Genomic DNA, 24703 nt, shown 5'->3' on the forward strand with positions numbered 1-24703 from the left:
TTCCTCACGTTTTTTTCAATGTGCTCGGTGTTTTGTGTCAACCTCTAATGATCCATCAAGCTAAGCGAAGCACAAAAATGAGGATCGAGTGTCGCAAAATAAGACAAACAGGCAGCAAGAGCATCTGTAAAACAAACAACCTACAAAGATATGAGTTTCCATCAACACAAAAATACTAACATCATTATACTAAATGGAAATAGCTTAGCCTTTAGCTCTGTGAGATTAATATGGTTTCATATTTTCAATAGAACTCATATATTATTAGATTCTCATTGGTGTGGACCTGAGACTCGTGCTGGTCGTGAAAATTGTATTATAGAAATGGAGTCAATATGTTTCGTATTGAAGCTTCATTAAACGGTTATTACTTGAAACGTAAGTTCTAAACTTGTCATAAAATGAGTCTTATTATAGAAATGGAGTCAATATGTTTCCTATTGAAGTTTTATTAAACAGTTCTTGCTCGAACTCATGATTAAATGAGTTGTATTATATAAACGAGTTCTGGTATCCGCTCATGTCTGGTTGTTATTTTATAACACACTTGTTTCTGAGTGCAGAACAACCATGGTAATCTCAGAACTATAGATGGTTATTCCTACTTTTATTGCTGACAACAGTTAAATCAAAATATTAAATAGCACTGCACAACAATTTTTTTGAAAAGTTTTGCTTCCTTAAAAGTGTTTGCTGATTGTAACAGGTACCTGGTAGTTATGCACAAATATAGTTTTGGTTTTATTTCATCACGTAGAAACTCTGAGAAATAGACAGTTAACTGTTTACCGGAAATAACGTATTTAATTGCTTTTATGTTTCTAATACGCTATTAAGTTCAACGTAATTAAAAGTCCGGTGCATCACGTTGCAGTGTCCAACAGTCGTCAGGAAGCATTGACGGATTCCAGTTGTCCTGATATCATTTTTCCATCGTAGCAATGTCCTAGTAAAACCAAGATTTCGATTAACGGTACGTGATAGACAAATTTGGATATGATTTTCGTGATCAGCAGCCAAAAATCTATAAGGAACACCCAACAGTGTTCAAGAAGCAAAAACTTTGTTGTGCAGTGTAATTAGTGTTTGATTTTTAATATACCAGGCATGTTCAAAGCGTGTCGTCAGCTCTAAAACCAAGAGTGGAAGATATAGTTTAGAAATACACTTTATTTGAGTGAATTAAAGTAATTTCTGTCTTCTCATACAGACAGATTACAGTTAAGATAATAACACAGTAAAATTTGTTTTTACTAAACACTTTATTTGAAAGACTTGGCCTGTATCCTCACTTTCTGCAAGCATACATCAAGACGGATTTTATTTCCTTCTATTACTTCAAGTTTTGTACGTCGTTTCGGAAAAAAAACTCATTAAAAACACAATACAAACGAACAGCGCTCTACGTTTCGTACCCACTCATTAAAATGTTTCCTTTTTCTTTTTGTTTGTTTATTTCTTTTGTCTGGTCGAATACATGGTTCGTGAAACTAAAGCCAACCTATATAACAAAAACCACAATTATGTGCATTAACAAATTCGTAGCGTGTGGACAAAACTGGACAATTTGATATTTCAAACACACACACAGTGAAACGAGCAATATGAACGCGAAATTAATAGATGTCACTAACTTTCACAATAAAAAATATCGCTACAGAATTATATTTCACGATAATAGATGTTGAAGCAGAAGACACTTTTGATAATAATAGATGTCTCCGTAGATGTACTTTTGACAAAAAGAACTCACAGCGAATGAAACTTTTCGTAATAATAGATGTCGCTTCAAAATTTTTTTTTAAATTTATTTGTGTGTTTCTTAGAGCAAAGCCACATCGGGCAGCTGCTGTGTCCATCCAAGAAATCGAACCCCTGATTGTAGGGATCTATATCCATAGACTTACTGCTGTCCCAGCGGAGAAATTTTTCTTTTTAAGAATAGTAGATATAACTGAAATTAAAACTCTTGACACGGAAAATTGACTAAAGCTTGTAGCACAGTCGGTAATAACTCACTGATTGCATTGTGTTAAAAATTTCAGTTTCTTACAAAACTCACAAAAAAAATTCTGTTTCATAAATACTCCACAATGTCACATTTCACAGACGGAAAAGAAGAGTAAAGAGGCACCGTAGTACCTCTGGTGGTAAATTTTCTCGAAAACTGTTCTTCATTAGCAACATTGAAGCAAGGGAACAATGGGGACATCTGATCTCGATCATTTCTTTCATTGTGTATTACCGACACACATGGACCACTGGAAGGCTCTACATTTGTTGCTGTTAAAGGACGTAGCGTCACAAGACTTTTAGATCTTTGTCGATGCTTTGTTTTATATCGACTTGAATAACCTTTTTCTGAGAAAAATATGAGAAATAAAAATTCAATCAAATATGTTTATGAAAAAATATACAAAAATTTGACATCACCATAATATAAATGGATCGTTTTCAGATTCTACTTTTAAATAACGATAAAATAATCTCCTTGATAGCGTCAAGGTAACAGGCTTAAACTCATTCAACTACCACTCATAAAAAACTTATTTAATCAATTTTTTAAACAAAAAAATGAGATAACAGTGGTTCCTCAATTTTCTTATCTTTCTGTTTGTGACAAACACAGACCTGGTAGATGTTTTTTATATGTTTAAATGGTGTCTGATTTAGTTAACACTGTTAATTTCATATTAGGTGGGTCCAAAAATCACATGATGTCTGTGATATTTGTTGAGGAGCATTGAAAGTTGAAAACGTAGGAGAGTAGTTAGTTATTAGTAACGGATGACTGGTATTCAATACATCAAAGAATAATCCAAACCTGTTTTAGATTAAGTTATGTTTTCACATTCAGTTGCAGTTTTACATTTTAGATAAAAATTAGATATTTGAGAAAATAATAAGCCATATTAGTATTACGATAAAAACTATTCTTTCTTCCTGTTAGTTTAAACAATTACTACAGTTAATGCTAGTTGTATAACAGTTTACAGTAGTAAATTACTTTAACAGTCATGTTTGTAATAAACGAACAGCAAAGTGATTGCGTAGTGATTTACACGAGTAATGTTTACATCCAATGTGGCCGTAAATCGTTGCTGTGTTTACTGTGGTCGCGTGACTGCATAATTTCCATTACTTTATTTATTACTTCCAGCATTTTTAGTATTGTTGTTACTTCCCTTTCCGAATCTTATTATTGTTCTAGTTTTGTTGTGTATCTTTTCAATTATTGCTTTATTTATTACTTCTGGTTACCACTCTAGGTTTAGTGTTGAGTTACAAAAGGTTACTAAATTCCAATTATTGGTGTCAGACATACTTCTTAGTGCATTATATTTCTTTCTATTACACTCGTCTGTTTTGACAAAAATAAATAAATACTCTATAACACAGAAGAAGAAAGGTCCACTTTTCGAAAGCGCCCGGGTTATAAGGATTTTATTCATTTGTATTAAGACCTCTTGAACCTACGTGTTTTTCTAATATCACATTTGTTTTTTATCGTTAAGCGCACATATACACTTTTAAAGCTAAGAAAGCTGATAATATTCCTGTGTCAGGCACATCACTAAAAAATATGCACAAGGCCATCTGTAGTGTCCACTACGAGGAATCGAACCCCGGATTTTACTGCTGTCCCATTTTGAAATTATTGTAAACTTGCTATCATTTCGCACAAACGAAATTTCTTCATCTACGTGTTAATCGTACAGTTCATTAAAATATTGGAATATTCTACAATATTCCAATAATCGGTTTAGAAAATATATCGGCTTTTTTTTTGTCAAAACTTTCACCTTTACCTTACACAGTGTAATAATAATAGTTAAATTGCATTAGTTTTAAGCCTAGCAGTTCAGGTTCTCACTATAGTTCATGCAAATTGTACAGGTTTTTTTCGTAGTTTACGCTATTAGTTAAGTTCTTCGCTTATTCCTTTAACTATTTCTATTACCATCATTGCTAATTCCTTTTATAAATTTTATACTTAAAGTAAGTTTGTTTGTTTGAATTTCTGGAAAAGCTACACGAGGGCTACCTGCGCTAGCTGTCCCTAATTTAGCAGTGTAAGACTAGAAGGAAGACAGCTAGTCATTGCCACCCGACGACAACTCTTGAGCCTCTCTTTTTAACAACGAATAGTGGGACTGACTGGGGTTATAACGACCCCGCTATTAAAAGGGCGAGCCTGTTTGGTGTAATGGGGATTCAAACCCGCGACCCTTCGACTGTCTTAACCATCTGGCCATTACTGTGTTTTTAAACCTTAATGCCCATAGTTTTCTACTACTGCTTAGGGTTAAACTTTATTTATTATTTCCACGTGATTTCTTACGTTAACCCTGTTAGACAGTTGTGTGTTTAGTATAATTAGCTCGAGTAACAGTATTATTGGTGTTTATTGTATGATTATTTGTTCCATTTAATTTATTTCGTTTCTCCTTATGTTCAACAGTAACTTTACAAACGATCTGTTGTGTACTACTTCCACTAAAAATTACTTATTTGTTTTCTTCTGCTACTGTGAAACACTAGCAAATGTTGTGGTACCTTTCCTCAAATGTCATATTACCTTAACGTTACACTGTTGTCACACGGGATTTTAATTGGTCACGTGACAAGACTACTGGAATTGTTGTTTTTTTTTTATGAAACTTTAATCCGTCCTCCAGGTTCCATTACTGACCGTAGAACCACATTGTAATCATGATACCGGCTAATAACTTGCTGGTATGTGTCTAACATGGAAATAATTCATTCTGAATTAATTATTTATTCACTATAGATGCATAATGCTACCACAAACAGTTAAATTACAATGCACAGTAATTTTAACACCCACCTTTTTGGAATGTCTCTGCATTTAGTTGCTCTAGGCCTTCGTCGCATGATGGCGACACCCCATTCACCATTATCCTCTGGTGGAAGTTTTTGGTACTTCGAGTGTATGAAATGATACCAGATTCTGTTGGCAAGTTGTCGTCTTTCGTCAAAAGACATTTAAATGAGCTGTTTCGTTCCTTCACGGTCGTAGATTTAGAATCAACTTGTTTAATGGCATTGTTAATTTTTTGTGTTACCGATAAAGGAAGCATTTCTAATATCGTTGTTGAATCACTGTTTTTAAATGAAATTTTTCTGATATCTGGTGTTGAGGACGTGATAATGAAGTGAGAATCTATTTTCTGATGAAAATGTTTCCGTTTTGCATCCTTCAAACATGTACTTCTTATTCCTTGGGAACTGCAAATGAAGATGAAAAGGATATTTGTCAGGGTACAGTAAAATGACCGTCACTAACAGTTTATGTAACTGTACAACAACTACAGTAAGACTGCAGACACTAACAGCTTACATAACTATACAATAGTTACAATAAAACGGCAGGTTCTAACTATTTATATAATTCTGAAACTTGCCTATACAGACACGTATACACTGCTGGCCAAAATATTAAGGCCAATGTACATAAAGAAAAATTATGCGTTGTTAGACTCAACCACTTATTTGAGTAGAGCTTCGAAAGATGACAATAAGAAAAGGTAAAATAAAAATAAAAAACTTTTTCGGCATTTAATAGGGAAAATGTGAGCACTATGCAATTAGTCTAAATACTAGCTGGTCAAAAGTTTAACACCATATTGAAATGAAGCGTTAATTGGTAAATACGGAACGAAATTTAGTCATTTGTGTTCAAGCATTAGCGTTGTCAACATCTCCACTGACATCTACTGTGTTACATTGGGTAAAAACATGGCAAAGGCTGAAAAGTTTACAGTTTGAACGTGGCAGAATTGTCGAGCTGCAAACGCAAGGTCTCTCTCAACGTGCCATCGCTGGTGAGATTGAGCGTAATAAAACAGCTGTTCCAAATTTCTTAAAAGATCCTGAAGGATACGGAACGAGAATTTCAAGTGATCAGCCCAAGAAAATTTTGCCGGCGTTGAGCAGGAGAATTCGACAGGTTGTCCGACAAGACACCAGCCGATCGTCGAACCAGATTAAGGCCCTTATAGATGCAGAATACAGCTCAAGAACAATAAGACGGCATATACAAGAGAAAGGCTTTAAAAACCGTAAAAGTCTTCAAAGGCCACGCCTTCTTCCACACCACGAAACAGTTCGGTTAAGCTTTGCTGAGAAATACCAAACATTGGACGTAGAAAAGTGGAAGAAAGTTTTGTTCTTTCATGAGAAAAAATTAACCTGAATGGTCCGGATGGCTCCCAACGTTACTGGCACGATAAATATATCCCACTGGAGACATTTTCTACACGACACAGTGGTGGAGGTTCCATCATGATCTGAGGCGCTTTCTCCTTCCATGGAACAATGGAGCTTCAGGTTATACAGGGGCGTCGAACAGCAGCTGGCTACATTGGCATGTTGGAGAGAGCATCCTTACTGACTGAAGGACCTCGCTTGTGTGGAAATAACTGGATCTTTCAGCAGGATAACGCTGCAATCCACAATGCTCGCAGAACAAAGGACGTTTTAATGGTGAATAACGTGATTATTTTGGAACATCCAGTGTGTTCGCCTGAACTGAACCCCATTGAAAATGTTTGGGGGGTGGATAACAAAGGAAATCTATAGAAATGGACGTCAATTCCAAACAGTGCATGATCTTCTTGAAGCCATCTTCACCACTTGGAATAACATTCCAGCCAGCCTTATGCAAACGCTTATATCGACCATACCAAAGCGAATATTTGCAGTTATTTGCAACGACGGCCGTGCAACTCACTACTGAGACCTCTTGTTGGGCATTTCCTACCCTGTTTAGGACTTCTTTCTGGAATGGTCTTAAACTTTTGACCAGCTAGTATTTAGGCTAATTTCACAGTGTTCACATTTTTCCCATTAAATGCTACAAATGTTTTTTTTATTCTTCCTTTTCTTATTTTCATCTTTCGAAGCTCTACTCAAATAAGTGGTTGAGTCTAACAACGCAAAATGCATATTCTTTCTTTATGTTCATTGGCCTTAAGATTTTGGCCAGCAGTGTATATATAGTTGTAATTGTTTAGTAAACGGTCAGTTGTATTTTTTTAAGATAGTTCTGAGACAAATGAACCAGTCGAGCTGGTTAACATTATCAAACCTCTATAATACTTTTCTACAGGCAAGTAAAATATGGAAATGCTTTATTTTTCTAAAACCTTTTATCCAATGTTTCTCTGTTTAAATAGCATGTTTGTATAGGCAGAACAATGAATTTATTCCCTTGCTGTCTTCTGATAAGCTTTAATTAAAACTTAATATAATAAAAATATCGATTTTGTTACGTACTACCCTGAAGAGTAGTGATTTTCCTCTTTTCTATAATGTTGTGTTTGGCTACTAGGGCCATCCTCTCGAATAACGCAAGGTTTTACCACTGAAAAATAAATAAACATGATATACACTAAACAATCTGAATGTTAAAGCACAAACAAACATATAACATTAGATAAAAGTTCCAACTAACGAAACATAGACAAACATAACTAGACAAGTGAATCAGGTATGGAATTTTGAAAATAAAGAATATCTCTGATACGAAAAAATTAATTGTACGGTTTTATTTTTATTTTTCCAAATTTTGGAATTAGCAAGTCCATATGTAAGTAAGTAAGAAACAGCCCACATATCCCAGTGTGTAAAGTGTCAGTAGTGTGGCACATTGACTGTTTAAGTTTAGCACAGAACAGTGAATAATGCCACATGTGTCCCAGCGTGCAAAGCGTCACTCCAGGGAGTGACACACATTATAATGCTAGATATCCTTCCTATTATCTTTTATTTGGCTAGATGTTTTTTATAACTGTACTAATTTTAAAACCCTGTTTATTATGTCATAATCGGACTAGTTTTAAAATCCATAATTGTTATTATTTCATAATCGGACTAGTTTTAAAACTGTGATTGTTTATTATTTCATAATCGAACTAGTTTTAAAACCCGGACTGTTTATTAGTTCATAACTGTACCAGCTTTAAAACCCGGACTGTTTATTAGTTCATAACTGTACCAGCTTTAAAACCCGGACTGTTTATTAGTTCATAACTGTACCAGTTTTAAAACCCGGACTGTTTATTAGTTCACAACTGTACCAGTTTTAAAACCCGGACTGTTTATTAGTTCATAACTGGACCAGCTTTAAAACCCGGACTGTTTATTAGTTCATAACTGTACCAGCTGTAAAACCCGGACTGTTTATTAGTTCATAACTGTACCAGTTTTAAAACCCGGACTGTTTATTAGTTCATAACTGTACCAGCTTTAAAACCCGGACTGTTTATTAGTTCATAACTGTACCAGCTGTAAAACCCGGACTGTTTATTAGTTCATAACTGTACCAGCTTTAAAACCCAAATTGTTTATTATTTCATGAAAGAACAACGAAACTCATACAAACTAGTCAACAGTTGAGAAATATAAAATTGTAACACCTGTTGAAACGAGAATTGAAGTCTATCTACTTTTCAGAATAAGTAATCTCCAGTATAATCAACGCTCTGCTATTAACGTTATTTAACTCATTCTAAAATTTCATTGTAAGGCAAGTTACTCATTGTCTCCTTTCTAGCCGAGTCTCGCCATCAATAAATCACATCTTGTAATAAAGTCTCACTTTTAAAACCCCTTTCTTCAATCTTACTTCCACAATGTGAAAGTATTCTAAACTTACGATCCCCGGCTATGACTCGGCTTTAACGCAAACGTTAAACTATTTCTAAAATACGCTAGTACCCGTATCAATCGCCAATCTCGTATGGCCAACGTTGTTAGCTTTAAGCAATGTAAGTAAAACATTTGTTGTCTACGTTTCCTAACTCATAAATTTTTAAACTTGTGAAGCCTAATCAGTGATACAGATGTCGATGACAACGTATGAACTATTTAGCTAAGCCTAAACTAAGTTCTTAAGAAGGTTTCGATTGCCTGGAATCAGTGTTCTTATTACGATGAAAGGAAGGTGAAGATCTAATCTCATATTTATACCTTTAAAATTACTGTTTTTTAAAGTACTTTTGAACAGATTTAATTTTTTTAATCTGGTTGTAGATTCATGGTTAATTTGGTTTAATCTGGTTGTAGATTCATGGTTAAGCGTTTTATTTTTTCCTGTTGAAAATGTCCCCTGCTGGGACAGCGGTAAGTCTTCAGATTTACAACGCTAAAAACAAGGGGTTCGATTCCCATCGGTGGACAGAGTAGAGAGTGATTATAAGAAACAAACACACACTTTTTGATAATAACGTACTGCCCACACAGAAAATTTGTTTCTCACTGTACAAAATTAATTATTCAAACCTCTACAGATATGTCAAATTTTATGCGGTTTTAGAATGTAGTTAACAGTTTATTTATTATTCTGTATTTGATAACCTAACCTACTTTACTTATATGCAAAACCATAGGTTCATTAATGTGTTATATGGCAAAGCGTTTTATCAATTCGCGCACAAAACACCCTCTCTCAACTCAGTGATGTCGAGAAAAACCCCTTGTAGAGATAAATATATATGTAAAAACGGCTCATTTGGGTTGAGAAAAGTTTTTATGTAGAAGAGCGAACAACGTTTCGACCCCCTTCGGTCATCGTCAGGTTCACAAAGAAAGGAAGAGGTAACTGACCGGAAGCTGACCACATGTTTGAAAGGGGGGTGTAACTGAGTGTCGGAATGTAGAGGGCGTACTTAGATGTTTGAATATATAATTGTATATTATTTATTTTATTATTATTATTTATTATATTATTTTTAATATAGGTATAAAGGTGTTCCTTTGTATTGGTTTATTTTGGGCTTGAATTGTTGTATAAGTAAGGCTTCTTTAATTTTGCGTTTGTTTATGTTTGTTTCTTTATTTAGTATTTGAGTGTTTTCTATGGTTATGTTGTGTTTATTTGACTTGCAGTGTTCGAAAACGTGTGAAGGTGACTTTTTATGTTCTTTGAATCATGTTTTTCTTTTTTTCATATTTCTATTTGAAACAAGTAGAAAAATGGAAACCAGATTGCTCAGACTTTACAAAAGTAGAAGAATAGCACCGAAAATGTATTGTTATGGGTGAAGGGTGGTAATAGTCATTACACACTTAGAATATTTATAAAACCAGAATATAAGGATTTGTTCAGGTTGGGAGTTTAGAAATCCTGAGACCGATATCTCATCTTCATACTTCGATTGGAAAACAAAATAATATGTATAACCATGGGGTACCAGGACCGCCCAGAAAGCAATATGCAACAAACTGTATCAGAACAATAGAAAAAATTGTGGCGTTTTGTAACAGACGTGAATTCATGAACAGAAACATCAGTAACAAAAGCCATTTACGTACCCTAGCTAACAACATGATTAAGAATATTGGTTGTTCGGTTCCTGCTTAGTGTTATAAGCCTTAAGGCTTACTATTGAGGCACTGAGGGCAATCAAAAAGGATTTTTGTCTGTAAAAACTAAAAGGAGTCACTTCTACACAAATTATTTCCATGACACATCTGATCAACCTTCTTTTACCTCAAATAGATGAATAATGAAACGGGTATACATACTATTCCATGAAGAGACGTACTAGTCAATTTGTCAAATGTAGCTACCATGAATTTTTGTGCGATTTAATTGTAAAAAATGGGAGCTGATAAACCATTACCTCTGTCTACGATATGGCTTATGGAAAGCATACAAGGAAGAATGGTGTCTTGTAGAAATGGCAGTGTTACATCAGAGCTAATGTCAATGAAAATAACTCTGCAGGTCTACTTTCAAGATTCACAATCACCAGATAGGGTTTGGCATTCGTGACAACATGGACAGAAAAGATGTGGTAATGCTCCAAATTGTTTCAGTACTAACGTACTTAACCTCAGTCTAACCACTTTCTTATACTGTATACTAACCTTGTAACAAACCTTCGTAAGTACTATCGGCTGATGAGGAAGAGTTTTCAGGAATGGAGGTGATGGGGTGTTGGATCACTCTCACAGGCTCTTCTGAATCCTTAAGCTCAAGTATTAAGGCTTGCAGTTCTATAGCTTTCTGAAAAACAAATCAACTGGAGTTAATTAATTAAAATCTTTACCACATAACTAATTAGTAAACATGTTCCGAAACAGTGTTACTTTTAATTAATTAAAGCTCACAAGCACTTACAATTATAAAAGTATCTCATTTAAATAAAAGCTTGTTTATTTCAAAGTAGTTTCAAATTACATTTCGAAGGAAGTGCGTTTACTTGGATGTTTCTACGACAACACCACGCACAAGATGTGTAACATTCCAACGTGAAAGGAACTGAAAGGCTTCATTAGCATTTTCCCTATATTTATAACCTAGAATTAGGGTAATGTATAGTGTATTGGGTTATCAGTTTTTCAACAGTTCTAAATTATGCTGTTGAAAAAGTGATCCCACTCCTTAAAGTGTGTTTTTCTTTTAGTAAAGCCACATCTGGATGTCTGTTGTGTCCACCGATGGGAATCGAACGCCCGATTGTAGCGTTATAAATTCGCAGACTTACCGCTGTACAAGCGGGGCACCCCACTCCTTGAACCTACATTTTTTAAGACTAGTCTGGATTTCTGTTCCAACTATAGTGACTGTTGTGATTTTTCCTTGTTCAGAATTTGGTTACTACATACATATATAAAGTTTCTCAGAGATTTAAATGGCAGATTTACGTTAATATCCAGGTTACAATCCCTTGTGATGAACACAACACAGATAGCCAATTGTGTAGCTTTTCGTCAAACAACCAGTAAACCTGTTATATATCTGTATCATTTTAAAAAGTGAGAGTGTGTAAACAGTACTAGACAAACATATTTTTGTAGTTTAGACAAACTACAAATATTGTCGAATGCAGGTTTGCACAATAAGCTAACTGTGTTGTGCGTACCATGGGTATTGACACCTTGTTTTCAGCGTTATAAGCCTTCAGAATTACCGGCCAGCCACCAGAAGGAGACAAATATAAATAAAGATTTTGTTACGTTAGCAAAAATAAATACTGGAGTAAATTTACGGACTTGCAAAGTTAAAATCCTGGGTTTGTTTCCCCGCGGTGTATCACGAGTTTTTATCAAAGTCCTTTAAGTCAACCTAAGTCTCTCGATATCGTTTCAACGAAAAAGCTGTAATCAGATAATATTTCTAAATACCTCGCTTAATATCTGTTTTTGCCTGAAGTTTTGAGCCTCCAAATCTTTAATCTTCGTATGTACTTTGTCGTCCGAGTCCCTTCGTGAACTTTTGAATGGTTTTAATGTAGCTCGAGCTCTCTTATCTCCAGGATCCGGGTTACGTCTTAATTCTACAATCTTAGGTTATATATGTAAAAAAAAGAACCACAAGTAGGCATAAAGTATACTGCACTCATGTTTTAAACTTTATTTTTCTTCAATGTTTGGTTATCAGAGTATTAATAATATTTTAGAAATCAGTCAACACGTTCTAAAATTATTCTGATAAATTCCACAATTTTACCTCGTCGGCGTTATTAACTGTGTTACGGACAGAATTTTTTGTTTAGTATTTTCGTTAATTAGATGGAGATATATATACAATATACACACATTTCTTTCTAATATATACACTGCTAGTCAAACTCTTAAGGCCAATGAACATAAAGAAAAAATATGCATTTTGCGTTGTTAGACTCAACCACTTATTTCATTAGAGCTTCGAAAGATGAAAATAAAAAAGCATTAAATAAGGAAATTGTGAACACTACGAAATTAGTCTCAATACTAGCTGGTCAAAGGTTTAAGACCATATAAAAAAGAAGTCCTAAACAGGGTAGGAAATGCTCAACAAAAGGTCTTAGTAGTGAGTTGCACGGCCGTCATTGCGAATAACTGCAAACATTCGCTTTGGTATGGTCGATATAAGCGTTTACAGAAGGCTGGCTGGAATGTTATTCCAAGTGGTGAAGATGGCTTCACGAAGATCATGCATTGTTTGGAATTGACGTCCATTTCTATAGACTCCCCTTGCTATCCACCCCCAAACATTTTCAATGGGGTTCAGTTTAGGCAAACATGCTGGATGGTCCAAAAGAATCATGTTATTCGCCATGAAAAAGTCCTTTGTCCTGCGGGCATTGTGGATTGCAGCGTTGTCCTGCTGAAAGATCCAGTCATTTACACACAAGCGAGGACCTTCAGTCAATAAGGATGCTCTCTCCAACATGACAGTGTAGCCAACTGCTGTTTGACTCCCATGTATAACCTAAAGATCCATTGTTCCATGGAAGGAGAAAGCACCCCGGATCATTATGAAACCTCCTCCACTGTGTCGCGTAGAAAATGTCTCCGGTGTGATATCTTTATCGTGCCAATAACGTTGGAAGTCATCTGGACGATCCAGGTTAAAGTTTTTCTCATCAGAGAACAAAACCTTCTTCCACTTTTTTTACGTCCCATGCTTAGTACTTCTCAGCAAAGAGTAACAGCTGTTTTGTGGTGTAAAAGGAGGCGTGGCCTTTGAAGACGTTTACGGTTTTCAAAGCCTTTCTCTCGCAGAAGCCGTCTTATTGTTCTGGAGCTGAATTCTGCATCCGTAAGGGCCTTAATCTGGTTCGACGATCGGGTGGTGTTTTGCCGGACAACCCGTCAAATCCTCCTGCTCAACGCCGGCAAAATTTTCTTGGGCTGACCACTTGAAATTCTCGTTCCGTATCCCTCACGGCCTTTTAAGAAATTTGCAACAGTAGTTTTACTGTGCCCAATCTCACCAGCGATAGTACGTTGAGAGAGACCTTGCTTTTGCAGCTCGACAATTCTGCCACGTGCAAACTCTGTCAACTTTTTAGCCTTTGCCATGTTTTTATCCAATGTAACACAGGAGATGTCAGTGGGAGATGTTGACTACGCTAATGCTTGAACTCAAATGACTAAATTTCTTTACGTGTTTACCGATTAACACTTCGCAACAGTATGATCTTAAACTTTTGACAAGCTAGTATTTAGGCTAATTTCGTAGTGTTCACATTTCCCTATTAAATGCTAAAAAAGTTTTTCATTTTTATTTGCGTTTTTCTTATTGTCATCTTCCGAAGCTCTACTCGAATAGGTGGTTGAGTCTAACAACACAAAATGCATATTTTTTCTTTATGTTCACTGGCCTTAAGATTTTGGCCAGCAGTGTATACGTATATTGCTCGCAAAATATAGAAATAGCTGTTTCTTCTATTTGTTATACTTTATACACAATTTTCGAAACAGTTTTCTTTATGTATTTTAAACTTTCATTCTTAATAACAATCAACTACACAGTTAAAGGTGAATTATCAACAAATTTAATAATTGCCTTAGAAACTGTACTTTGGTTAGGTATAATTCCTGTGTGGTTGCTATATTTTAAACACTTCAGTTTTTGAGTAAAAAATGAAACGAAATATGCGGGTCCTCGAACTCAAGTTCCTCTCGGTCGTTCGACTGTTTCCGTGATGTTTTACAACTATGACGTAATAGTTGCCAAACACGCTTCGTTGCGCGCCGACCATTTTGTTCCTTTCAGTGCTGGTGTTTCACGTAAATCTATCGGTGCGTTTTTCGGATTACATACTTTGTGAGCTATTTATGTCTTGATATTGCTACTTTAGGTTTGTTTTATGATAACATGGTTTATTGCGTTGCTTATGTTTGTAGAAACGGTTCAGAATCGTGCAAAAGCTTCTTTTCGTTTCTGTGCAAGGAGAAGGAACCGGCAAGGTGGCGACAGTGGGTGCGGATGGTCAATAGGAAGAACTGGACTCTTTCACATCATGCAAAGCTTTGTCAAGACCACTTTGAACGCTCGTGTTTTGTGTCGGATCACACTGTTTTGGATTCCGTGGGTTTCAAGCCAGGCAGGTTGAGACTGAAAACAATCATCGGCAGTAGACAGGATCGTCCCCACCATCTTTCCTCGTGTAGAGCTGAGGAATGATCTCAGGATGCAGCGTACAGGTTCCACCCCTCTGAAGCCATCCCTTGCCATCACGAAAAGAACAAACTTAAAGATATGTGTGCAGTATAAAGCGATAAACAATAACTAGTATAATATAATAATTTAAAAAGTACAAGTTTTTGAAGAATGTAACTGGACATACACATTTCACATTCATGAGCGTGTTTTGCATTTGAGGCACCTGAAAGTCAGTGAAACCTTGATTTCCTAGTCAAGACAGTAGACAAATCTATCCCAAATAGAGTATATTCCAAGTTTAAAAGCTGGTAAATCATTCTGTAGATGTTTTTGTATCCTTTTTACATATGGAAAAGTTTGAAGAATACCATTTTTCAAATTTAACATTTCAAGATAAATTGAAATAAGACTATGTCTTGAACATGTTGAAGTAATCAAGTATGTGTTAGGTATTTAAAAAAAAACATTGTAGACTTGTAAACAATTAAGTATAAACTCCATAATATATTTCTATAACTCATCATAATAAAATTAATCTTAACACAGTACTTTGACATATTTACATATTTACATATTAAATGTAAATCTCATAAACCTCACAAAGCATGTTGATTTAATATATAATCTAATTTCTTCAGTATCACTCACAGTTCCGCTACTCCCGCTCGTGGAACTGTTCTCATTACTAGAACATGTCAGATCTGTGTAAAAAGTAACTGTTCTAGTTTCGTTCAGAGTAAGTTCGAATTGATGTGAGGCAACTCGACACTGTTCAGAACACAAAGTCAAAACAGACTCCGCCTCTATTTCTCCGTATGCACTGGCCATGTTTATTTACATTCAACGCGCTGACGTTGGCGGTTTGTTTGGTAACTATTACGTCACAGTACTTTTCCTAACGGCAAAAGTAAAAACTAAAGCGTTCGGATTGCCGCTCGGAAAGGGCTCTTTCTGCATCAAGTTCTATGTTTCATTTATTAGCACATATGTTTTATAAAAAATGTGAACCTGTAAAATTTATCAGTATGAGCAATTCTTTTGACTGCAAAGTTTTTTTTTTCTGTAAAATTCACCTTTAAGCCTAACAATAGGTCAATCAAGCACATAGTTAAGCGCCTAACATTTGATCGATTAAGTACATCGTTAAACCTAACATTATATTTATTTCTTTAACAGCATTTGTATATCATTCTTGTTCGCCGGTAGCCAAGTGGTAAGTTTAAGGGCTTAAAGACCAAAAATTTGAGTTCGAATCTCGTGTCATATAGAGATAGTAGTTAATTGTAGAGCTTTGCGCTAAAAGAAACACACACATTGACTGACACTTATCATATATACAAGGGCCAATACAGGATAGAAGAATTGACTAATATTCCACCCTTTCAAAAGAAAAATTTCTTGAATTTTACAAAATATTCATAATTTCTCACAAACTATGTTAGTGCTCAGTTTTGTGAAAGTATTTTCTTTCACTTTCTGTTTATCACTTATTTGTTAAGTGTTGTATAAAACTTATCATTGAGAATTAAATTTTTTCTTAGACGAGAACCTTGAAATGGAATTTTTATGATAAAACGCTTTGTCACTAAGCAACAATAATAATATTAACGTGTGTTTCGCGAGTTTGGTTTCGATTCTGTTCAGAAAATTATGCAAAACTGCTAAATGACTCAGTGCTAGCCAAACGACAGACAGTGTCCATTGCCATCTGTTGGGCTTGGGCTACACGAATTAAACAGAGGAATTTGAACATCATTCTTACAACCCATCCATGGCTCCGAAATGAGGAGTATTATATATATATACATTTCTAACAACGGAAAACAAACCATGGGACCTCAAATTCAAATCCTATACGCTAATAAGTGGGCCACGCCTGGAACATATTTCATAAATATAACAAAAATACGAATATATATTTTAGAAAAAAAACTACTTGCATGGGCCTTACATTTTTATTTTTATACTATTCGCCGACATGATCATTAACTTTATTCAAATACCTGATAACAATTTATAAATATTTACAAAACTAGAAATATATTTTGCTTAAAAATATCCAAATGTTTTACGTAACTTTTTCTCGAGCGCAATGAAAATAATTATCGAAACTGTTCCTGATAGGGTTGTTGTTGTTGTTTTGAATTAAGCACAAAACTACACAATAAGCTCTCTGTGCTCTGCCCACCGCGGGTATCGAAACCCGGTTTTTAGCGTTGTAAGTCCGCAGACAAACCGCTGAGCCACTAGGGGGCTCCTAATAGGGAAGAACATGAAAAGTAAATTTTCTTCGGTACTTCGTGAAACATGTCTGTTAATTCATTCAAAATAAATGAAAACATAAATGGCTGTTGTTTGATACTTTGAACACTGATGACTATTATTTGTTTGATATAAGACTGCAAAAAAACTATAAAGCTCATCAGTCCCATATGTTGAAATGATATACTATAACGAAGACTGGTAGTGAACACTACCCACCGCCAACATGTTGGCTGCTCTTATTCAATCAAATTATGAAACTTAAAAAAACTCTTATAAAACGCATCTACCCGGTCTCAAAGTATGGAGCTCATTTTTGCGGGAACAGGCTACGAACCACGAATTTTCCGGCTCACATCTGGCCCCTATAGCAACGAACTGCAGTTTCTATCATTGTCAATTATTACGTAGATAACAAATGTACGTTGTAAATCATATTAATACGGTAATGCAATTTTTTATACATAAAATGTAAAAAATATTCGATCTATTGCCAATATAATTTTATGCAAAGATTAATATGAAGTCGTACCTTTCCTCTCAAAAATTAAACTAAATACCTAGAGACAAGCATACAAAATTATATCAAAACGGCATGGCTAGGTCATCAAGGCATTTGACTCGTAATCTGAGGGTCACGGGTTCGAATCCCCGTCACATAAAACATATTCGCCCTTTTAGCCGTAGGAGCATTATAATGTGACGGTCAATCCCCTTAATCGTTGGTAAGAGTAGCCCAAAAGTTAACAGTGGGCGGTAATGACTATCTGCCTTCCCTCTAGTCTTACACTGCTAAATTAGGGACGGCTAGCGCAGATAGCCCTCGTGTAGCTTTGCGCAAAATTCAAAAACAAACAAACTTCTAAATTTACAAGATAAATCCCCACCAACTCCCCTAACGAAATAGAAGTAAGCTTGCTGCGACGGTAGCGCTGCACTAAACCGACTATCACGAACAATTGTCGTATTAATATGGATTTATTAGTTCTGACCAATCGTTGTTGCGAGATGAGTTCGACTTCCTTTATAGATTTCAAATTTGTACCACCATATTTTCCAATAACCTTTTTCAGGTGCCAAAATTTAGGAGCCTGTATTATCAACCAATTAGAATCTGTCGATGCAAATACTGTATGTGAAATATATTTTTCATTTGTGGACGTATCAAACATATTGGCAAAGTGGACAACAATAATTGTAATCACAACCTACAGAACTTTTGTTGCAGGAGTCAAAACTGTTAATTTAATATGAAAGATCTTAAACTGCTCTTGCTCCGAGGTTTATCATTTCCTTACAGACAGTCAACAGATTTGATACATCGTCAATATAAAGCAGTGGATCATATTCCCAAGTAAAAGAAACGAAATACAAACGTAAAAACGTTATTTTCTGACATACTGTCTACAAAGTTAGGCTAGTTACAACTTGGTTTAACAATATTCCACTCTCCAGTACAAAATAACCCACTATTTGATATACTACAAGCTGACTGTTAACAAAGAGATTTTTGAATTCAAGTCAGCAGTATTGTGACAGAGGGTATTAAAATTAAGTGTTGACATTAGTTTGAGAGTGGACGCACGTCGTAGTAAACAATTCATATTGTTAACTGTGTATCGTCATGGGTAAAGCTAACTTGTTAACCTAGAACTAATGTGTCTGTAAACATGCAAGTACAATAGCTCCAGAATACATTGTTAATAACATGTACACGTGTTAAACTGTGCTAGTTTTATCTGACATACACACAAAGATTAATTTCATCAGGTTTGTGAATAATGTTTATTAATTTACGAAATGTTTACGAAATTTCAAAGCTTACTTTGTTCTATCTATGCTAAAACAAAGAATGGTGTTAGTTACTACTACTGAATCATGATGTTATATAGATTGTGATTGGTTACTTCTTCTGAATAATGGTGCTAATTCGCCTGTGATTGGTTATTACTGTTGAATGATGGTGTTATATAGTTTGTGATTGGTTATTACTACTGAATGATAATCTTACGTAGCTTGTAATTGGTTATTACTACTGAATGATAATCTTACGTAGCTTGTAATTGGTTATTACTACTGAATGATATTGTTACGTCGCTTGTGGTTGATTATTACTAATAAATGATGGTGCTGCATTACTACTTGTGATTGGTTTTTAATACTGGATGATATGCTACACTAATAGAAACTATACTTACAACATCTTTTCTAAAATCTGTATAAATCGAAAGCTCAAATAAAATATTCTACTAGAATTTGTGTTAGTGTTATATTTTAACATGTTGTGGGGGGAGGAGGTCCTCACTTCTTGAAAAATAACATCAGTCTAGTTCCTTAAAGAAGATTGAACAAAGTCTGAAAACACAGCTAGTCACTTGAATAAAATATGTCTAAATATTTACATATAAGAGTGCAAAGTTAAATTACTTTGTATCTAAAGTGTTAGCTTAGATGTTTAAAATGACATAGTTCACCCGAAGTGTGCTCGTCTACAGTAGATTGTGCTATCTAAAACAAGGTGAGCGACGAACCAATAAAAACCTGCAACATTTCAAAGTTAAATGGTGAACCAATAAAACCCTGCTACACTTCAAAGTTCAAAGCTCTTTTGCATAACGATCCACCACGTCTCGCGCTCGTTGACAATTTCTTACTGCAAAAGACAACTCTTCAGTGAACATGTGCTTCTGAAAGGCCAGAATCTTAAAAGTTAATTCACGTTAAAGTTTATAAGAATTAACTATCTTCAGATCGAGATTACCAAGTTACTGTAACCAACGTCAGAACATGTATCATCTTTAAAACAAAACTACTTAAAGACCTAGAGTCCTAGATCAAGACTGGAGCATACAATAATCAAGTACTTCGTTCTACCTGTAAGTGACATTGAGATAAATACCTTTTCGAGCACCAATTAAGTAAAAACAACAACAACAAGAGGGCGCTTGAAAATATTTTAGGCAGAAATAGAGTATATTAATCCATGAAACTTTTTTTTCTTTTTTATTAGCTATATTTTTGTGCGTCAAGCAATACCAAGCGTGGGCCGCAAGTATACCCGATTGGATTTCATTACTCATCAGGGCTTCTACCAGCACACCCTCAAACTGAATTACTTTAGGCAAGATTAGAGTAAATTAATCTATGAGAACTTGGGTATGGTCATATACCTCAATCAAACGGGTTTGATCTCTCGAGTCCAAAATTGTAATTACATCTAAAATCGGTCAAGAGATGGAGCTACAAGCTAAATGTTTTTATATTGAAAAAATAAAACAACTAAAAAATAATAATACGGAGCCTTTCTACAAGTCGTTCTGACGCGACTGAAACATTAACTAACACAAATCAGTTTACAAAAATGTGAGGTAAATCATGACTCATGATATCGTGTTTATATCTACACTATCTGCATTTATCTTGATTATAAAAACAAATCAAAACTGGTGAAAGAAAACTTATAATTCCCCAATAATAGTTAGTGAGGTAAAATAATACTGACGGCGCTTTTGTTTAAATATTGTTATATTATTAGAAGCTTTAATAAGTCAAAGTGAACAAACAAACAATGCAGTGCATTAATATTTCGAGCATATGTGTCTGTACTTTAATGGTAGTTTAAGTGCTATAATAATGTTTCGGGTTTTCACGTAGTCCATGCTGTAAAACTAAGTTACTGTATGTAGCCACAATAAACAAATAGAATATTCTCCCTAAAGTATGCGATACCACACTGTACTCCGCTTCATAATAGCTCAGTTTATGGAAATGGATGAAATAATTTTTGTTTATGTTTTAAAAATCACTCTGTAATAATCAGTATAGCACGTGTCGAGATTATATATATAGTTGTACAGCACGTGTCAACATTATATGTATAGTTGCATGAATAAAGTTTGTTCCATGTTAACGTATACATGGCGGAAAATATTGTTTGTGAAACTGTCATGATACACGTCATTCAAGTAAGATATACTTCTAAATAACAAATACGAAACCCAATCCACCCAAACGTTGTCGGAAGAAAGGTTTAGTTACTGAACATTCTCGGGGTAATGCTTTTTCTAGTTTTGTTAGTTATCTTATTTCATATTCTGGAAAAGTGAACTCGTTTCATAAAATACACAGTTATTAGATAATCCCAACGACAGATTTTGAAAAAAGTTTACAACATTCGGGAAATCCGTGATGACAAGAAAACTCACTTGTAGAGAAAATTATATATTTAAAAACGGCTGGTATGGGTAGAGAGAGCACTAGTAGAGGAGCGAACAACGTTTCGACCTTCTTCGGTCATCCGGTGACCCGGTGAACCTGACAATGACCGAAGAAGGTCGAAACGTTGTTCGCTCCTCTATTAGTGCTTTCTCTATCCATACCAGCCGTTTTTAAATATATAGCATTCGAGAAATATTCTGATTATAGAGCATGCGTAAGAGGAACTGATTTTTTTTAATGAAACATTTCGTAGGATAACATCTGGTGTTTAAAATACAATAACTCTAGAAAATATTACGCCTTCGTTATGTTTCTGGAATTTTTTTGAAGCATTTAAACTTGATATGTATTAATCAATCTTGACGTCTTTACGAATTCTATCGTATTTTACTAGAGAAAACGGGGCTGTAGCGAATGAAGGCAGCCCTGATATATAGAATCCAGCTTAATGAAAATAGGACAACTTAAACAATACTTATCCACGTTTAATTCCTTCGCTTATGTTTGGTTTGTTTTGAATTTCGCGCAAAGCTACACTGGGCCATCTGCGTTAGCCGTCCCTAATTTAGTGATGTAAGACTCGGGGTAAGGCAGCTAGTCTTCACCACCCACTGCTAACCTTTGAACTACTCTATTACCAACCAATACTGGGATTGACCATCACATAATAACGCCTCCACACCTGAAAGAGCGAGCATATTTGGTGTGACTGGGATTTAAACCGTGACCGTCGGATTACGAGTGGAGTACACTAACCATCCAGCCATACTAGACACTTCTTTGCTTATGAGAAATTATTTCCAAGTTGTGTGAGTGCCAGATAGTATTAGTGCTTTGAATAACGTATTTCAGAAGTTTAATATTTCCCAGTGTCAGGAAGCCACAGGCTGAGCAACCGTCAACGCTGTCAGTCCAGTAATAAAAAAATCCGACCTTCTTACCAATGCCGTTTGCAACACTACGGATCGAGATTATAATTTTTATACTACTTTTGAATCGTATCTTTACACTTAAAAGAGAAATGGATACAATAAACGACTACATCAATAAGAACAACTCCACTCAGAATAAGTGTGACGTCAACTTCTCCTTGGGAGACGTAGGGTTGTTCCATCCTTACTTATTCCGTGTTTGTTACTTTCTGGCCATATATCAATCACAAAGAGTTTTCCACAGTTGTCTCTTGTAGACCTATTAGAACACACAGGCTGAAAATGATTGTTCGATTTTTTAATTTCGCGCTTACCTACACGAGGGCTATCTGCGCTAGCCGTCCCTAATTTAGCAGTGTAAGACTAGAGGGAAGGCAACTAGTCATCACCACCCACCACCAGCTCTTGGGCTACTCTTTTTACCAACGATTAAGGGGATTGATCGTCACATTATAATGCCCCCACGACTCAGAGAGCGAGGAAGTTTGGTGCGACGGGGATTCGAACCCGCGACCCTCAGATTACGAGTCGAACGCCTTAATCCACCTGGCCATGCCGGGCATAGTCTGAAAAGGAAACTGACAGGCTACAGCTAAATCGTCCACATCACGCATACTCGAGACACGTTGAGAAAACCGGCGTTGTTTGCACGTGATTCGTGACTTCGGTGGGACTAATTCTTTAAATTACCTAACTTAAATTATCTTAAAGTTGTTCCACTGCAATCACAGTTGACGTGCCAAACTTCAGAAACTCACTGCTTTAAGTCTGTCTAGTTTTAGGCTTGTTTTTGCTTTCGTTTTTTTAGATTTTTTTTTGTATTTTGGCTAAACCGAATTCATGATATTTTGTATGGTTAAATAAAAAGACTTGTACCAAATATATGTATATGTATATATACATATAATAGTTTGTTATAACTTAAAAATAAGCTGAAACAAAAATGAATTAAACAAAAAATACTGCAATAATTGAAAAGATCCCAGAGTACAAGCTATAATGTGGGATTATAAAATGTACGCTAGGTTTTGGAGGTGACTGATGAGTTAGATTGCGGTGGGGATAAACCGTCTAATAGTCTTAACCCACATTAGCTAGTCTCTTAAAATAGAAGTTCTGAGACATTATTTTTACTCACAAATTTCGTTTTTGCGTTTTCTACCGAAAAATTACAGTGTGAAAATGAGCCGTAATCAGTATTAGAATCCACGGTATCCGATTAATAAAATCTGGAAAGTGTTATGTTTTACGTAATGCCATTCCTCAGATAAATGTTACACGTAGAACGTTCTGGAAGAAAGATCAACAGAATTTTGTAGACTGGACTTTCAATACACATACCTTGGGAACAAAAACTAGGCATAAGGTTGTTGTAGAGCAAAATATGATGAAGACAGATATGATGACAAAAGCAGCGTCCTGTTTGTCCCTTAGAACGAAAGAGATAGCAGCACCGATGATGCACATGATGACCACGTTGTAGACGCTCATCCCGACATACTTGGAGTCGTTGAGGGCGGGAATGTTCACCTGCCGAGTTTCCCAGGCTAGAAAGCAGCCAAAAGCCTAAGAATAGAAACTGTTTCTATAAAATCAGTAATTAGACAACACAGTAATACATACATATATCTTTCTATCTCTGTCTACCTTTTCCATGCATTTAATTATGTTTTGTATTTTCCTCTCACTTCTTCCTTTATCTATCAATCTATTTTTCTCTTTATCTTTCCACTTATCGTTCTACACAATTATCTTTCATTCTACTCTTTTCATCTGTCTATCTATATACTTATTCCTCTTCTTTGAACTTCTGTAAACCTTTTTATCTTTCCATATTTATCTGTCTATCTTGTCTCTTTAGTTATTTAGTTTTATATCTGTTTCTCTGACTTTTATCTTCACTGTCCATGTATGATATTTCTCATATTTCTTCATCAATCTATCTAGTTTTATCTTTGTCCTTTTTTCAACTATATACAATCTCTTTATCTAACTTTTCACGTCTCTGTCTTTCCTCTTTACATATCTAGATATTTATATAAAGCTTAGAAAAGTGACAAATAACAATCACTGACTTAACTTTAGTACACGTTAGAAACTGACTGAATTATTACGAGAAAGAGATAGTTATGAAAAGTTTGACTTAATGCGTTTAGTAAAAGACAAAGATAACTGTGAAACGGAATTTTTTTCTCTTCATTTCAAACCTAATCCTAAAAAATATTTGCAATTAATATCACACCATCAGGAGTCCTTTGTACGCATAGGTCGAGCCCAAAAAAATTGTCATGTTGTCACTTTGACAGAACTCCATTTCTGGGACAATCACCACATCCCTTTCCTTGGTGGACGGCTGTGATAAGAATATATATATATATATATGTGT

At 35.2% G+C, this 24703-nt stretch overlaps 1 protein-coding gene across 4 annotated transcripts in view; it reads right to left on the reverse strand.

Moving 5' to 3' along the window:
* Positions 1-1173: 1173 nt before the first annotated feature.
* LOC143257081 (gamma-aminobutyric acid type B receptor subunit 2-like) overlaps positions 1174-24703 on the reverse strand; it is a 135807-nt gene continuing 112277 nt past the window's right edge. For 2 of the 4 annotated variants that reach the window (XM_076515270.1, XM_076515273.1), the window contains 7 exons: positions 24560-24670; positions 23659-23883; positions 12157-12315; positions 10897-11035; positions 7300-7387; positions 4850-5250; positions 1174-2361 (listed from right to left, as the gene is read on the reverse strand). In XM_076515270.1, the coding sequence (XP_076371385.1) occupies positions 2078-2361; positions 4850-5250; positions 7300-7387; positions 10897-11035; positions 12157-12315; positions 23659-23883; positions 24560-24670 (1407 nt within the window). In that variant the 3' untranslated portion in view covers positions 1174-2077. The remainder of the gene's footprint in view (positions 2362-4849; positions 5251-7299; positions 7388-10896; positions 11036-12156; positions 12316-23658; positions 23884-24559; positions 24671-24703) is intronic. The other 2 variants (XM_076515271.1, XM_076515272.1) reach the window with 2 other exon arrangements.

Source organism: Tachypleus tridentatus, chromosome 7 (assembly GCF_004210375.1).
Source record: "Tachypleus tridentatus isolate NWPU-2018 chromosome 7, ASM421037v1, whole genome shotgun sequence".
Lineage (NCBI taxonomy): Eukaryota > Metazoa > Arthropoda > Merostomata > Xiphosura > Limulidae > Tachypleus > Tachypleus tridentatus.